Raw genomic sequence first — 15043 nt, 5'->3', positions numbered from 1 at the left:
GAAAGGCTCCTCGTCAGCGTCCCGCGGATGGTGCGCGCTGACAAACACGCACCGTGTTTCGCCTGATTGAGCAGATCGCACGACGCGCAATACAACGTCAGACATGGCGGTGTGCATCGCAGCGCGGCCGCGACGATCCTACAAGTCGACGGTAGTGATCCACGGAAGGGTTTCTGTGACCTGCAACCAGCTCGAGGCGCTCGGGGCTTGGGATGCGCGCCTCGGCGCGCTCGGCGTAGCACCGGTTATCCCTTTCCGGGCACGAGTCGTTGTGTGTGCAAGGCAAATGGCGTGGACTAGCTTGAAAGGCTTGGAAATCTTGCGGTCCAATTCTTGACACAGTTCCTTAATTGAATTGGCATCGTGATAGGTAGGGGCTATACGTGGCGCGATCAAGGCAAGACGCTGCTCTTCTCGAACAGTTGAGCGGAGGTTCAAGGAGATATGCCCGACTGACGTACCTTCTAGGCAGCTCGGCGCCCGCCCGTCCGCCTGCAGCGCACATGGAAGACGCCTCCTCCTCCATCCTTCTTGACAAATATCTCGATGGATATCCGGGTTTCAGCGAAAGAGTGGCGCTCCTGGAAGCATGTTCGGAGAGCGAGGGCACCACCAGCAAGGCCTGAGCGAGCAAGGCAGCAGCGCGGCGAGGTTAAAGCCGGAAATCGTATGTAACTCGGAAATGCGATGAGGAGAGGTGCGGGGCGGACTGGCGCGTGCTGGACGCGTGAGCAGAGAAGGAAGCTGCCGCATTGATCCATGATCGACGCCGTCGATCAATGATGGGTGGCGGTGCTGGCTTCATTGACAGGTGTCACGAGGCTGGCACGCGGAAGAAGTTCAACTTCGGCCTTCACAGATGGGTGCCATTGCGCCCGTCAATGACCAGGGCAATTCACTGAAGGAGTTCATGCTCCGCCGGAAGGCGTCCGGGCACATTCAACTCCGACCGTCTCTGGTCTATGAAGCCATAATGAGTAATAGAGCTCTTGCCTGGAGTCTGCCTCGAGGAGCCCTCGAGGCGCGGCGTCCAAACCCGGCCCATGCTAAAGCAGGTTCTGCCACCCGGAGGACCCCGATAATCGACGGTTCGACATGCAAGCCCACTTTGTCCGGAGCTGCCTGGCTGCAGATAGTGCTTCTAGATGAGTCACTTCGCCCCAAAATATGCTTCGCGGGACTCATGCGCTCCTCCTGGCGTTGACTTCTCGACTTCGCTGCATTCTCAGGGACTAGCTTCCTCCTCCTCCTCTCATGGCCGAAATGCCGCGCTCAACATGCCTTACTGAGTAAGTCGGTGTCATAGGATAAGGACTTAAAAGTGCCGAGTCTGCGCCATGTTGAAAAGTCTTACAGTCCCTGTACAGCGAGCCGCGAGAATGTTCCCTTGCTTTGTTGCAAGCCCATGCTTGGGGCCAAGGTGTGGCTGGCACCACGCTCATGCAAGAGGCGTGAGGTCAGGGCAGCATTAGGGGCGCCGGCCGCCTGCCAGTTGGTGACGCTGGCGCTACAACATCACCCCAAGTCGTGGCCAAACGCCGGCACGGGCCGCATAAATAACAATTCTATCTATCCAGAGGTGTATGATACCAGCCACAGGCACCAGCCTTGAGATGCAAGCAAGGTGTTACAAGCGTCCGCCAAAAATGTAGAGAACCGGTCCTGCGCTGCGTAGGGACAGTATGAATGTGAGATGAAGGTACAAATTGTATGGATATCTTGTATGTGCATAGAGTGGAAAGCATTGATAGACAGTAGGTGACAGCGCAAAGTACACGGGTATATCCGCAGGGGGACATGGAGTATTGATGGAACTTTTTGACGATCGAATTTCGCCGGCGAGAAGCGCCCTTGACGCTGAGCATACCTAAGCAGAACTTAGGCATCGTAATCTTGCGAGCTGCGAGACCCGGCGCGCTGCCTCGAAGATGCGCGAGCACCGCTGCCCGTTCCGGGGCGAGAACTGTTGGAGAGGTTAAGATGATTCGCTCTCAGCGCGTTGAGGGCACCCACCCTTCTCCTGACTGCCTCGTGGGCCGGGACCAACCCCAAATTTTCCTTATCCACTTGGCCATGTGAACCTCTTCCCGCATAACGTTCACAATCCAGGGGTGCCGCAGGAGATCGCGGGGCGTTGGACGCTCCTTCCCGTCCACTATGAGCCTAGAAGCCACCCTCAGACGTGGGTATGGAAGGTAAAAAAATAACGCACGACTGCTTGATGAAGTCCTTCATGTCGTCGCTCCAGACGATCCCATTCTCGTCCTCGAGTCTCGGCGGCTGCGGCGGTGTGAGTGAGTAACTCAAGGGACGAGCGTATAGTACGGACCTCGCTGGCAGTGATGTACATCATGAGTTCGATGGCTGGCAAGTCGGCCGGGAATGGGAAGCGGTTCATCACGAGCTCCAGTAGGGTGATACCCATAGACCAGACGTCGGATCTGATGGTGTATTCGTGGCCCGATATCCGCTCGGGCTGAACAAGATTGAGTGCCTCTTCGAACAGTCAAAGAACGATCACATACTGCCATATAGAAGCTGGTGCCAGTGAACGTGCCCGCCATAGAGTTCACAAGTTCTCCGGAAACGCCGAAGTCACACAACTTGACTACGCCTTGCTTGTTCAACAGGATATTTGATGGCTTGATGTCGCGATGAATAGTACGCTTGGAGTGCAGGTAGTTCAAGCCAGCCAGAACCTAAGAGCAGAGCAGCGTCAGTGCATCACGGGCCGTAGAAGAAAGCCGATAGACGCACCCCTTCCGCCAGTCGTCCAGCGATTTTCTCGCCCACAACCGCGTTCATCTCGCGGATCTTCTTTCCGACGCTTTCCAGACTCCCGCCCTCGCAGAACTCCATCAGTATCTTGACCTCCGACGTCGAAGGAGACATGTAGGCGCCATGGAAGACAATGATGTTGTGGTGCTGCGTAGAGGAAATGATGGATAGTTCGCGCAGTAGCTGCTTCATGGGGGCCTCGCGAGTGGTGATGGTCTTGCGCGCCATGATCTTGCCCGTGCGCGTATCGCGCACTTTGGTCACCGCGCCTCCAGTTCCCTCGCCCAATCTTGCGAGCTCCTCGAGCACGTCGTCTGACCAAGGCGGCGGCGGCGCGGCTGGCGAGCCCGTGTCGCTGGGCACGGCGACCTCCTCGGTGCGTATCGCCTCGAGCTCGTGCAGAATGCCGCGTATGTCGTCTAGCGGTGCGGACGGCTTCACGGGGGGACGCATGGTGGACGGGACGATCGTCTCGGGGTTGTCGAGCGCGCCGCTGGATTGCGGGGCGGGCGCGGGGCCATCGCGCGTGCCATAGTACGAGTTGTCGTCAGCGAGGTTATCGGTCGGAATCGCAAGCTTGATCTTGGGCTTGGGCGACTTTGAGCGGGCGCCGGGAGGGGTGGGGATGGCGAGTGAAAGGGAGGGACCGCGGGGATGGCCGTTCGCGACTGGGGATGGGGACGGCCTTGGTGCTCTACGGATCACGAGGGGCGGAGTTGAGGACGGTGCTAAAGACCCCGGGGGGCTGCGAGGGCCAAGGGGACGGGGGTGAGGGGCCTGCATCGTCGTAGGATCCAAGCCTGTGCTGGTTACTACCGTTAGATCTCCGCTGCAGCCATCCAACAGATCCGGCCCGGCAGCCTGCGGCCGCGCACGTGCACCTCAGCTCAAACGCCCACACGAGTAATCCGCGAATCCTTGGGATCTCTTCTAGTAAGTCACCACAATGTGCTGTGACCTCAGAATCGTCTTCGTACCACGCAGAAAATATCCAACCCGGTCCAGCTACTGGCCGGGTCTCAGCGAAGGGCATCCGCGGTCCCGTGTGCGTAACTATTGCGTAAGCGGGCAAGGCTACTGCGAGTCTGGACAGCTGGAATATCCGTCCGTGTACCGTCTTTGACTTCATTAGGAGAAAATGCCAATCATCGTCTTTGGAAAGCTCCCCAGATTCAATTGCCTTCAGAAAGAAGTGCCGACAATCTACCCTTGACCCCATCGTGCGCCGATATGACCATGAGGCATGTTTCTCTTCATTCCTGCGCTCATCATCTCTTCCAGCAGCGTAGCCTGAGTCATGGATCGCTTCGATGAGGCTGCTAGCAAGCATGTCCAGGACCACATGCTCTTGCAACAAGGTCTTCCCAATACGGGCGATGAGGAACGCCAAGGTCTACCCATCTCCAACGACCTCTTGCAAAAGTACGTGGCAAACCCTCCCCCAGAAGGTCTTTCGCTCATGTACTCAGAATACCCGCTGAGATCTATGCGCTCATATTCGAGTTCCGCGTGTCTATGGACGCGTTGTCCTCGTACAACTTCTTTTTCGACGACACGACGAAAGCGCCATGGGTTTTGGGCCAAGTATGCACCAGGTGGCGTAACATTGTCCACGATGCCCCTGCGCTTTGGACCATAGTGCGCGTATCTACGTGCCTTCTTCAAGAATGTCCGCAACCTGAGGAGAGTATTGTCGAAATGCTGAAGTGCTACCTTGGGCGATCAAGGGCTCTGCCCATCTCGCTCTTCCTCCTCAGTGAGGAATACTTCCCAGAACCCATCCTCAAACCTCTCCTAGACTGCTCCGATCGCTGGCGCGACGTCTTCCTATTCCTCCATCCCGACCACCTCCCGCGATTCTTACCCATACGTGATCGCCTGCACCAGCTCCGCACCATGTCCCTGATCCCGACGGTGCCCAATAACACCACAGACTACATGCGCGATATGTTTCAATCCGCGCCGAGCCTCGAGTCCCTCGCGCTCAACGGACACTCCCTCGAACTCGGGCTGTCCTTCCCATGGGCGCAGATCCGCATCTTCGAGGCCAACTACGTCGACCCTGCAGACATCCTGCGCATCATGCCCTGCATGCCCCGCATGCTACGCCTCCAGCTCGGCCGCGAGCCACCCGAGCACATGGCAGAGGATACCACCAACTGGGTCGTGCGGCACGACGGCATCCGCTCCTTCTCACTCGACAGCGTCGATGAGCACATCGAGGGCCACCCGGCCGACCTCATCGATCACCTCGACCTCCCCGCTATGTCGAGCCTGAGCATCCAGTGCGACCGGCCGGAGAATATGGAGGCGATCAGCGAGCTGCTGCAGCGCTCGGCGTGCACCATCCGAGAGCTCAAGCTTGACATCCGCTTCGACAACGCGGACCGTCTGCTGCGCCTCCTGCGCACCCAGCCGCGTCTCGCGCAGGTCCAGAAGCTTGCTCTGCACGATGGAGAGCCCATTGGCGGCCTCGGGTTCACCACCGCGCTGAGCGTGGCAAGCGACGACCCCGCGAGCGCGATCATGCCCATGATGGATGAGATGGATATCCTGCTGAGCACGGACGAGCCTGGATCGTTCGTACAACGATGGCTAGGTGTCTTCGAGTCGCGCGTGAACCCCGCTCAGCCGGCCGATCCTCAGTTGCCGCGCGTGCAGTCCCTGAAGCGCATCACCATCGGGTGCAGGTCTGGCTCTGGAGTCGTGGACGATTCCACCTGCATGAATCGCTTTAGGGCTCTTGTGCAAGCAGGCGTCCTGCTTGAGCTCAATTGCGGGGTGGGTGTTGAGGACTGAAGTTGACACCGGGATAGAGGAAAGGTAAGTACTTGTAGGCGGCACCTTTCCGAAGAAGGACTGACCGCGAATCAAGCAGAACAAGTGCATGCATAAAACCGTGGCCCGGGTCATAAGTTTGGTAAGTGCCTTAGACATAAGCTTCCGTGGGGAAGATACGACCTCAAAGGAGTTTGAGTGGATTCAAAATATCATGAGAACGTGGTCGTTGTACTTTAGTTAGGCGCCCGTCGGCGAATCATGCTGGAATTCGAGAGTTGTTGTCAAGAATTGCATCTGCATATAAGATATCCTCCAACTCTCAACGCAATTGAGTCAATGAACACACTTTATCAGCCCACGATCTGCTTTACACAGACTCAGGCAAGGGGCAAGGTCGACAATGTCGAACAGAAGTGGGCGATCAACACGAAGGTTCAACTTGACGATTGTCGCGTGATGCTCTGCTTGTATGTCAATAGCGGTCCAGTTGCATGGTTGACAGTGATGCGCGCTGTTGAACATTGTCCGAGAGGTCCGGACTAGGGTCTGCAAAGATCTCTATGACCATAGACGTTACCCCAGCGGTGCCCTTGTAGTCCGAAGCCCCTAGACTAATGACCCGACCCACAAGAAGACGAAAACGGTGGTACTGACCGCCGATTGCCTGGGGCCGGGTGCCACAAAAGGCAGACAGTACGTGAATCGCGAGAAAAGATGTTCTCAAAGATGTTTTCGGAAGACTTGCCGATCGCGGGCTCTGGAAAGGATCTTGAATATTGAAGAGCAGAGCAGAAGTAGCGCTCAAGTGTAACACTAGCCACAGAGGTCGAGGGTGCACGGCAGTGCGGCTGACAGCCCGTTGCCCGACAATGAAGGATGGAGTCGCTTTCGAAAGCCGACGACCTAGCCTGAGATGACGAGCTTCGCGGAGATCGTATTGCTGCTGGAAGAGGTATCACCGGTGCAGCACAGAGAACTCGATGTTTCACAGTCGTGACTGGTGATCGTAAGCTTGTATTGCGAAATCTTTGCATACAGCGGCGCCGACCATATCGCTCCCTCGTTAGTTGACTTGAAGACCTTGAACAGGTTTTCTGCAACGTCCCGTGTCTCGAACAGCTTCTGTAGAACATCGAGGGTTGTCAAGGTCCGGTGACGCTCTTGTCGAGACGAGTGAGGACAGAGGTCGCCGAGCTCCACGGTAAAAGTGGCCGAGTGAGCCCGCGCACTTCGTGGCGCCCAAGTCGCGCATGGGTGTTCGTTGTCGGACATTGGCAAGAGGAGTTTTCCGATGGGCATTGGGCAGCGTCCCGAGGTCGTTTCGACGAGTTTGCCGTCCACGTCGCACTGTCTCGCTCTCTCAAGATCCCTGTATTGAGAAGACACTCTTCGAAATGTACGCCTCGATTTCGCTTTCGAGGCGCAAGCGCGTTGGCATGAGCCGCCATGGTGGGCGAAGTCAAGCGCGACTTGCTTGTCGACTGTCCGGCCCGACACCCCGACCGGTGAACGCCGAATCGATCCACGTGCGCTGGTTCAATTCGGGCGCTCGCGTTCTTGCTCGCGTTCGTAGCGCCCCTCGGGCCTGCTCTCGTCTCGGCAACTCCCAGTCTGAGACAGCCTCCGGTCTTGTCTTCCAGGCATTTGAGATGACCTCGCGCGCACGGGCATCGTGCGACGCGACATGGGCTGTGCCGCGCTCGCCAGAGTCAACTTTAGGTACGGCGGTAAGTTGAGGACCTTCATGAAGGTGGAAGCTCGGCGGCTGCATGGCTAATAAGCCTGTAAGATAGTTTCTGTCATACGGAGAGAGTCCGACATCAGCTACTTGGAGATACGGATGGGCTAGGCAAAGAAAGTGTAACCTACAGGTCTATGATGGCGGCGAGGCCATTCTTCAGATTGCGTCTGTACCTCCGAAGAATGTGGATCTACGCGATACGCGAAAATTACTCAAAATGGTGCTCCTTATATAAAGGGTGGAGCATCGGGAGGTTTCCCCGATGGCATTGAATCGCGATATGTTCTTCCTGGCACCACCACCGCCGAAGGGATCATCAGCGCCCCCACAAACCCGCGGCATCCTTCAGCAGTATCGCGGGAGAAGCATCCAGTGATAGCACACCTGCCTCTTGAGACTGTGGCGGCGATGTAACCAGCGCTTTCCCCGCAAGCCTTAATCCATACATGGGATCGCTTGATGATCAAGCTACTCGCGCTGATGGTCAGAATCGGAGTTGACGCGCCTGGCGCTGCAAAGGCGGAATGCGATGCTGGTAAACAGGGTGGAGAGCAATCGCAAAGGAAGGCAAAAGATCGGGTCTTACTTGCAGTTGTGGGTAGCGCGCTGGCGTCTAGCGCAGCTGGTGCCTGTAACGAGCGCGTTATGTATCACTGCGACGATGGTCTTCGTAGTTCTGCCGAGGGCCATCATCGCGATTGCTGGTGTACCCGCTATGGCACGTTCGGCGTTCAATGTCGCTGAGTTCGGGGGGCTGATGCCGGCGGGGTGTGGGAGCAGGTGCGGGGTATCTTGCAGGAGACTGTGATTCATCTCGGGAGAACGCGAGGTGGTTGGCCTGTCCAACGTCCATCTTGGTCCAATCCTGCACACATGACTGTGCTATCGGGACCCTCATACGCCAAATACTGTCGCGGCGTAATTGGCGATCCGCAGAGATGAAGGGACGTCAGGGAGGGTTGTCATTCAGTGGGCGCACCACGCCTACGAAGACATACCTTGGCAGATAGCAGTCGCTATCGTTGATAAACAATATCGCTGAGCGCCAGTTCGAAGTCAAGGCCTCATTGAGGTTCACCATGGCTACAGACGCCGGATGTGAAACGGCAGAACCCGCGCACTAGCGTTCACCATCGGAGGACTGAATGCAGACATCCGCCGAAGTCCGATGCATTGTGGTCGTTCCAGTGCTGAAGGTGCACCGGAAGATGAAGATGAGCGAAGGGTCCGCAATGACGACGTCGACCCCGATATCGGACGAGCCGGGCCAGTTGAGCCAAGGGCGCGTCAAAGGGGAGAGTCGAACCTATGGCGGCGGATGCCGGCCCGAGCAGTCACAGGGCGCGCAAACAGCCGCTCCCCTCGCCCGGCGCGATCGACCTTGCCATTGACTGCCATGCCCGCACCCAGTCCGCGCATCTCGTTCGCGCCGCCGACCCCGAACAACCTCGGCACGGTCCGGAAGCTCAACTCTGTTCTCTTCCCGATAAAATACAGCGAGAAGTTCTACGAGAGCATACAGAGGCCAGAACTCGAAGATTTCTGCAAGCTTGGTGCGTGGCGCGCGCTAAGCGCCCAATACACGATCACTGACCCGCCCGATCACAGTATACTACAATGATGTCCCAGTCGGCACGATATGCTGCAGGATAGAGCCAGAGGGGAACGAAGCGAAGTTGTATATCATGACGATGGGCATTCTTGCGGTGCGTGATGCACGCGTCTTTGCTTGTGCCCCGCTGAATATATTACCCACCCCAGCCTTACCGCTCACGAGAAGTCGGCTCGAAAGCCTTGCGATCAATCCTCGATGCCGCGAAAGCGCACACAAAGCCCAAGATTACCAAAGTCTACCTGCACGTACAAGTGAACAACGAGGGCGCGAAACGGTTCTACGAGAAACACGGGTTCAAGGAGACTGAGCTACAAAAAGACTACTACAAGAAAATCGAGCCACACGATGCCTGGGTCCTTACACTAGAAGTATCCTGAGGGCGCGGCTGAGAGGATATATACATACATAGGTGCGTGAGGGGATAGTGAAGGGGACATGCATAATGGTGCGAGAGGAGGACTAGGTGCGGAATAAGTTATTGTTCTGCCGATCCAGATGTGCAGCTGATCCTCGATTAGGTGGCCGATGTACTGTTACTCATCATGCGGGCGTGTATATTCGTTACGCGCGACGTACTTGGCCGGCGGTCGGGGGCCTGCATGATTGATTAATGTAAGATCAGGATGTCATAGCTGCGCGGAACGCGCCCGCCTCGCTCGTATCAGCGTACCTCAAAGTCTCGAGTTGTCAAGCTCCGCTATAGGCGCCGGACGCACCAGCCTTTCGTTTAGGCTTCATCGATTTTACCGCAGCCCTTGACGAGCTAACGGGGACGACGTCAGCGAGCGGCATAGCAGCAGAGGAGGGCCGCGCACCTGATGCCGCTTCAGCGCGTCCTTGCGCGTGAAGGTCTTCCCGCAACCTCCGTTGCAGAGGTAGGGCTTCTCCCCGGTATGCGTCTCCCGGTGTCGCTTGAGGTCGTGCTGCCGATTGAAGGCGAGCTGGCAGATGTCGCACGCGTACGGACGCGCCTGCGATGCACCGAAGGGGGAGGACTCGCGCGCGTCGGGGTGCCCATACTCGTCCGCGTAGTCGAGCGCATAGTCGTCGTGCGGCGCCGCCATCCCAGAGGATGAGTGGAAGCCGGAGCGGTGGTGGTGCATGGGGGGTTGGATGTAGGCCATTCCCTCCCCTGTCGGGGAGCGCCCATAGACTGCGGGATCGTAGGTGGGTCGACGCATGGGGATCGGGACTCCGCCGGCGCGCTGAGGGTTTGTGGACGGCGCGTATGCATCGACCGATTGTGACGCGTACGCCGAGGTGGAGGCGTAGCCTCCTGACGATGCTGATGCGGAGTATCCTGGGTATCGTGCGCAGGGCTGGCTGACCGCCATGGCACCCATGCTGGCGGTCACGGAGTCGACGACGGGGTAGGCTGCTCGGGGCGCGGACTGCTGCACGGGTGATGGGGACGCTCCGTACGGGTTTGTTCCCGCGTAATATGGATCGGTGGCGTACATTTGGCTCCCGTGGGCGTCATACGCGGGCATGGACTGCTGTGGTTGCTGGTATGCGGTGGATGGGTAGTTGGCGGGGGGCGAGGAGTACGGCGCGTCGGTCCACTGGGCAGCGTACTGGTCAGTGCGCGTATACTGGCGACGGGAGGACATGAGGGGGCGGTGGGGGGAGGGCGAAGGAGGAGAGACTTTAGAGATCGCTGTTTCATTAATAAAGGCATTAGCGCTCGCCTGCCCCGTCACGAGGCAGTGGCCAAAGAACAGACAGCCAGAGGGATATCTATTGGGAGATGCCCGGTACGCATAATCAGACCGTGCCTGATATTTCGAACGAGCGCGAACCGGTTGGCTTCGCTGACAGTTTTGATGCTGAAATTGCAATTCCCTTGCGTAGTGTTCGGATTCACCAGTTTGGCATAGTCTGCAGACCTCCGCAGCCAGGATAGCATCCCAAGACGCGCCCGACAAGGCTAACAAGCCGATCTCCCCGATATATTTCAAGGGAACAGATCATGTACCGAACGACGACGCTACGATCGTGCTGTAAGCGTTCTTTTATGCGTTTCCGTCGAAAAGTATGTAAGTAGGAAGCCCGTAGGAGACCCTGAACTGGTCAATAGCCTCAGAAGAGGGAGGGTGTCAGCTGACCTGGAAGTTGAACTCCATACAGACCTGAGGATTGCAGGGGCCGATGATTACCTGCCTATGATAACACATTCATGTTGTCATTCAGTAGGGATCGCGGTTTTGAACCCGGTCAGGCGAGAGTCAGAAGACGGGGAATACCTATGAGCGGGGCCGCTGCACAGAAGAGCGGGTCGCCCGCGCTGGGCCCGGAAGTTGCCAGCAACGCGCCTCGAGGTAGGGCCTGTACTGCGTTGGACGCGCGACTACGTACGCACAAGCGCCGGTGGCCCGCTGCAACCGGGCACGACGGCGACCCGACGGCGCCGTCGGACGTGAGCAGTGAAGAGTCGGGCTCAGAGCGCTGTGATGAGCGGATGAGAGATGGAAGAGCTCGATGGACCTTATTTTCCTCCTAAAAGTCGGGAAGAAGGATATTTGTACGTGAATATACGATGGTCACTTTGGAAGTTTCGCTTCAGTCGATGCACCTCGCCGTCCTTCGGGCGCACTTGTTAGCGAGACGAGGGGGTTAGCCTTGGTATCAATTTGTTGGCATGTTCCCTTACTTGTGGCGAGTAGCCGGCAGCTTTCGAGTTATCTGCGATGTGCGAGAAAAGTACTCAGTGCATGTACAGGAAGACTAGGAGGCTCATGTCAGAGCATGGCGATCGACCAAGGATGCGCTATGCGAGCCGCCGCTTTGCTATCGTGCCAGGAAAGTGGTGTGAATGCGTGCATAGCCTCGTCGCCATCACATGTGCCCAAGACCACCTGGATCAGCCTTTGTGGAGGATGGTAGTCAGGAGGGTGGGAGAGCGGTGGTTGTAGGTCCGGACCAGGAAAGGCAATTATTGAGTCTCGTGACGTCATCACGCTCTTTCCGAACTTCCACCTTGATTTGGAATTTGGGTTTGATCATCAGGCGGTTCGCTCGAGCACCTGAACTTGGGGGAACCCCGAATCGATTTCATCGGCCTGCCGCCGCCCAGGTGTCCTTGCGCCCACAGACATGCCGGCCAAGCGCTCTCGCGATGCCCCCGAGTCCCCAAACAAGCGGCAGAAGGGGAAACAGGCGCGCATCGACACCTTCTTCTCCTCCCCCCGCACGCCCGCGCACGCCCCCTCGCCCCCGACGGCCACGCACGAGGTCATAGAAATCGACAGCTCCGATGACGCGAAGGAACCCAAAGCAGGGCCTTCCAAGGCGCCTTCTCACGCTTCCCCGCCTACTCCTTTCGTTCGGACCTTCTCGCTCAAGAATAACCACGCCCCGCCTTCATATCCATCGCTGACTACGGATTCGCTCTCCTTCGATGTCGCCCAGGTATCGGCGCAGTGGACCGCCGGCAGCCCCGTGCCCTATTCCTTTCTCGCCCATACGCTCAAATCGGTCTCCGAGACCAAGTCCCGCATTGCCATCACAGATGCACTCACCAATTGTCTTCGCGTTGTCGTTCAGCACCACCCGGCCTCCCTTCTCCCGGCCGTCTATCTTCTGTCGAATACCGTTGCGCCATCCTATGAGTCGGTAGAGCTCGGGCTTGGAACCTCCATCTCCAAAAGTATTCAGCAGATTTCCGGTCTCTCGTCAGCTGCTCTTCGAGATTTGTACAATCAGCTAGGCGACGTGGGCGACGTCGCCTTCGCGGCGAAGTCCAAAGTGCGGACACTCATCCCACACCCACCGCTCCTTGTACCCGGAGTTTACAAGTCGTTATTGTCTATCGCCCACTGCAAAGGCCAGGGCGCCGTCAAGGAAAAACAGAAAATCGTTGAAAAACTACTCATCGCGTCCAAAGGCGAAGAGACTCGATTTTTGGCCCGTACCCTGACTCAGAACCTGCGCGTCGGCGCAGTACGGACGACCCTTCTCATCGCTCTGTCTCGCGCCTTCGTGCTAACTCCTCGGCCGGACGGGCGACCATCGGGACTGCATGCTTCAGAGAAATTACTAGACTCTGTCCGCGCCTTGGGTTCACCACCCAAAAGCCCACAGAAGAAGAAGCGCGCTGACTCGGACGACGATGCGCGCGAACGGATGAAGGCCCTTTTCTCGCAAGCGGAGAGCCTAGTCAAACAAGTTTATGTCCGCCATCCCTGCTATGAGGACATCATCGAAGCTTTGGTTACGGAAGGACTCGACGGGCTGGATCAGCATGTCTCCCTTGCTGTAGGTGCGTCGAACGGCTGACCTCGCATAGTGCGTGAATTTCTAACAATCGTCTATAGGTATACCCCTCATGCCGACTTTGGGGTCGCCGATGAGGTCCCTTGACGAGGTCTATGACATCTTGCAAGACCACCCCTTTGCCGCGGAGCTCAAGTATGATGGTCAGCGCGCGCAGATACACGGTCGAAGAGATGATGAGGGAAATACTAGTGTCCGCATCTTTTCCCGCCATCTCGAGGACATGACGACGAAGGTTCGTCCTGCATCATCTTCGCTTCTCGGGGCTGACATCTCTCCTCTCAGTATCCAGATGTCGTCCACATGATCCAGATTATGTGCGGTAGAACTACAGGTCCTACATCCTTCATCATAGACTCTGAGATCGTCGCGCTCGACCCCGAGACCGGGGCGTTGAAGACCTTCCAAGAGCTCTCCAACAGGGCACGTAAAGATGTCCAGCTGGCGGACGTGCGCGTGGCCGTTGGCGTCTTCGCATTCGACTTGATGTTCCTCGACGGGCAGGTGCGCAGAGGCTTAACCGGATCGACCGTTCATTTTAGCTGACGCCCGGTTCGCACGGGCTGCGTAGGAGCTCATAGGCCTGCCGTTCAGAGAGCGACGCGACAAACTGTACTCGCGATTCCCGGCCTTTGTTCCCGAGGAGAAGGCCATCGCGCGATTCTCGCACGTTGATTGCTGCGATAGTCAGCTCGGGCGAGATGCTATTGAGGGCTTCATGGTGAAAGCGACGGAGAGCCGATGCGAGGGGCTGATGATCAAGGTCGGAGAACTCATTTCGGCGCCAAGCTGCGAGAGAGCTTATTTTCCTGCCGTAGCTTCTCGACAGCTGCGAGTTGGAGGAGCGGGACGCAAAGAAGGCGAAGACGCGGCGCAAGCCGTTCCCAGCCACGTACGAGCCGGATAAACGCACCGCGGCGTGGTTGAAGCTGAAGAAGGACTACATCACGGGCTTAGGCGATTCCTTCGACCTTGTTCCGGTGGGAGCGTGGCACGGGAACGGGCGCAAGGCCAAGTGGTGGTCGCCCATCCTACTCGCCTTGAAATCGGAGGACGGCGAGCTTGTGGCCGTCTGCAAGTGCATGTCCGGTACGTTACCCCTCGCGCCCTTCGATGATTTCGCACACACGAGGTTGACGGGTCCATAATGCGCGCGCAGGCTTTACGGATGTGTTCTACAAGGTTTGGCCGCTTTCCCTCTTCTTCGGGCCGCTTATAGCCAACGCGCTCCCCAGGCATTGAATGACCGCTACCCGTTGACCGAACAATCAGAGACATGCTCAAAGCAGCCGCTCTGGGGCGGTGATTTCGGTGGTTCGTAGGCACCTGCTCACCCACGGTGCTATGGCAGTTAACTCGCTCTCTGCTCACAGGCTTCAGGCCCGAGGTCTACTTCAAGCCGCACGAAGTATGGGAGGTTCGCGCTGCTGAGTGAGTCTCTTGGATCCGCTCGCAAGCTTTCGGTCGTTTGACTGACTGATGACCCACAGCATAACCGTCTCTCCTGTCTCTGTAGCAGCCAAGGGCCTCGTCTCTGACTCGCGGGGCTTGAGCTTGCGTTTCCCGCGTTATATCAAGACGCGGGAAGACAAAGGCATCGAAGAGGCGACAACTGCCAGTCAGGTGGCGCGCATGTACCAGCAGCAACAGGCGCGCGGGATAGACGGTGGAGGCAACGACGAGGGAGATCTGCTGGATGTTGATGTTGATGAGGACATTGAGGAGCATTCGGATTCAGCCGGCGAAGATGATTCGACGTGAATCTGGGATCTGGTTCCTTCGCACGTGTACAGATTAGATCAGATCTTGCTGTTATCAGTCGATAAGATAACGCAGCTTGTTTCGAACGACCATCG

The 15043-nt window shown here is 57.4% G+C and overlaps 8 protein-coding genes across 8 annotated transcripts; 5 read left to right on the top strand and 3 right to left on the bottom strand.

Annotated features, from left to right (window-relative positions):
• Positions 1–1407: 1407 nt before the first annotated feature.
• SCHCODRAFT_02349183 (uncharacterized protein) lies at positions 1408–2005 on the bottom strand. The gene has a single exon (XM_050342447.1). The coding sequence runs from the start codon at positions 1884–1886 to the stop codon at positions 1566–1568; it is 321 nt and encodes a 106-aa protein (XP_050199317.1). The 5' UTR covers positions 1887–2005; the 3' UTR covers positions 1408–1565.
• On the bottom strand, positions 1526–3649 carry SCHCODRAFT_02632391 (kinase-like protein). The gene is made up of 6 exons (XM_003030418.2): positions 2758–3649; positions 2526–2699; positions 2330–2476; positions 2213–2280; positions 2014–2163; positions 1526–1963 (listed from the first exon to the last, which is right to left on the bottom strand). Exons 1-6 carry the CDS (start codon positions 3559–3561, stop codon positions 1879–1881), a joined length of 1428 nt encoding a protein of 475 aa, XP_003030464.2. The 5' UTR covers positions 3562–3649; the 3' UTR covers positions 1526–1878.
• Positions 3650–4075: 426 nt separating this feature from the next.
• SCHCODRAFT_02507098 (uncharacterized protein) lies at positions 4076–5577 on the top strand (the record flags this gene model as incomplete). Its single annotated transcript, XM_050343192.1, has 2 exons — positions 4076–4200; positions 4248–5577. 2 exons carry the CDS (start codon positions 4076–4078, stop codon positions 5575–5577), a joined length of 1455 nt encoding a protein of 484 aa, XP_050199316.1.
• A 2126-nt stretch (positions 5578–7703) lies between these two features.
• SCHCODRAFT_02632383 (uncharacterized protein) lies at positions 7704–8050 on the top strand. Its single transcript, XM_050345708.1, has one exon. It carries the CDS (start codon positions 7760–7762, stop codon positions 8042–8044), a length of 285 nt encoding a protein of 94 aa, XP_050199315.1. The 5' UTR covers positions 7704–7759; the 3' UTR covers positions 8045–8050.
• Positions 8051–8696: 646 nt separating this feature from the next.
• Positions 8697–9292, top strand: SCHCODRAFT_01173242 (acyl-CoA N-acyltransferase; the record flags this gene model as incomplete). The annotated part of the gene is made up of 3 exons (XM_003030006.1): positions 8697–8853; positions 8909–9006; positions 9062–9292. 3 exons carry the CDS (start codon positions 8697–8699, stop codon positions 9290–9292), a joined length of 486 nt encoding a protein of 161 aa, XP_003030052.1.
• A 350-nt stretch (positions 9293–9642) lies between these two features.
• SCHCODRAFT_02601101 (uncharacterized protein) lies at positions 9643–10525 on the bottom strand (the record flags this gene model as incomplete). The annotated part of the gene is made up of 2 exons (XM_003030419.2): positions 9643–9678; positions 9731–10525. The coding sequence occupies 2 exons, from the start codon at positions 10523–10525 to the stop codon at positions 9643–9645; spliced, it is 831 nt and encodes a 276-aa protein (XP_003030465.1).
• A 348-nt stretch (positions 10526–10873) lies between these two features.
• On the top strand, positions 10874–11808 carry SCHCODRAFT_02632376 (uncharacterized protein). Its single transcript, XM_050345707.1, has 2 exons — positions 10874–11507; positions 11566–11808. Exon 1 carries the CDS (start codon positions 11092–11094, stop codon positions 11413–11415), a length of 324 nt encoding a protein of 107 aa, XP_050199314.1. The 5' UTR covers positions 10874–11091; the 3' UTR covers positions 11416–11507; positions 11566–11808.
• Positions 11809–11919: 111 nt separating this feature from the next.
• Positions 11920–15037, top strand: SCHCODRAFT_02632374 (ATP-dependent DNA ligase). Its single transcript, XM_003030007.2, has 9 exons — positions 11920–13173; positions 13229–13422; positions 13473–13691; positions 13759–13950; positions 14006–14276; positions 14347–14369; positions 14423–14501; positions 14561–14618; positions 14678–15037. The coding sequence occupies exons 1-9, from the start codon at positions 12009–12011 to the stop codon at positions 14946–14948; spliced, it is 2472 nt and encodes an 823-aa protein (XP_003030053.1). The 5' UTR covers positions 11920–12008; the 3' UTR covers positions 14949–15037.
• Positions 15038–15043: the final 6 nt, after the last annotated feature.

This window comes from Schizophyllum commune, assembly GCF_000143185.2.
Source record: "Schizophyllum commune H4-8 unplaced genomic scaffold SCHCOscaffold_8, whole genome shotgun sequence".
Lineage (NCBI taxonomy): Eukaryota > Fungi > Basidiomycota > Agaricomycetes > Agaricales > Schizophyllaceae > Schizophyllum > Schizophyllum commune.
The sequence above is the reverse complement of the archived record's forward strand: the minus strand, read 5'-3'. Positions and strand labels throughout refer to the sequence as shown.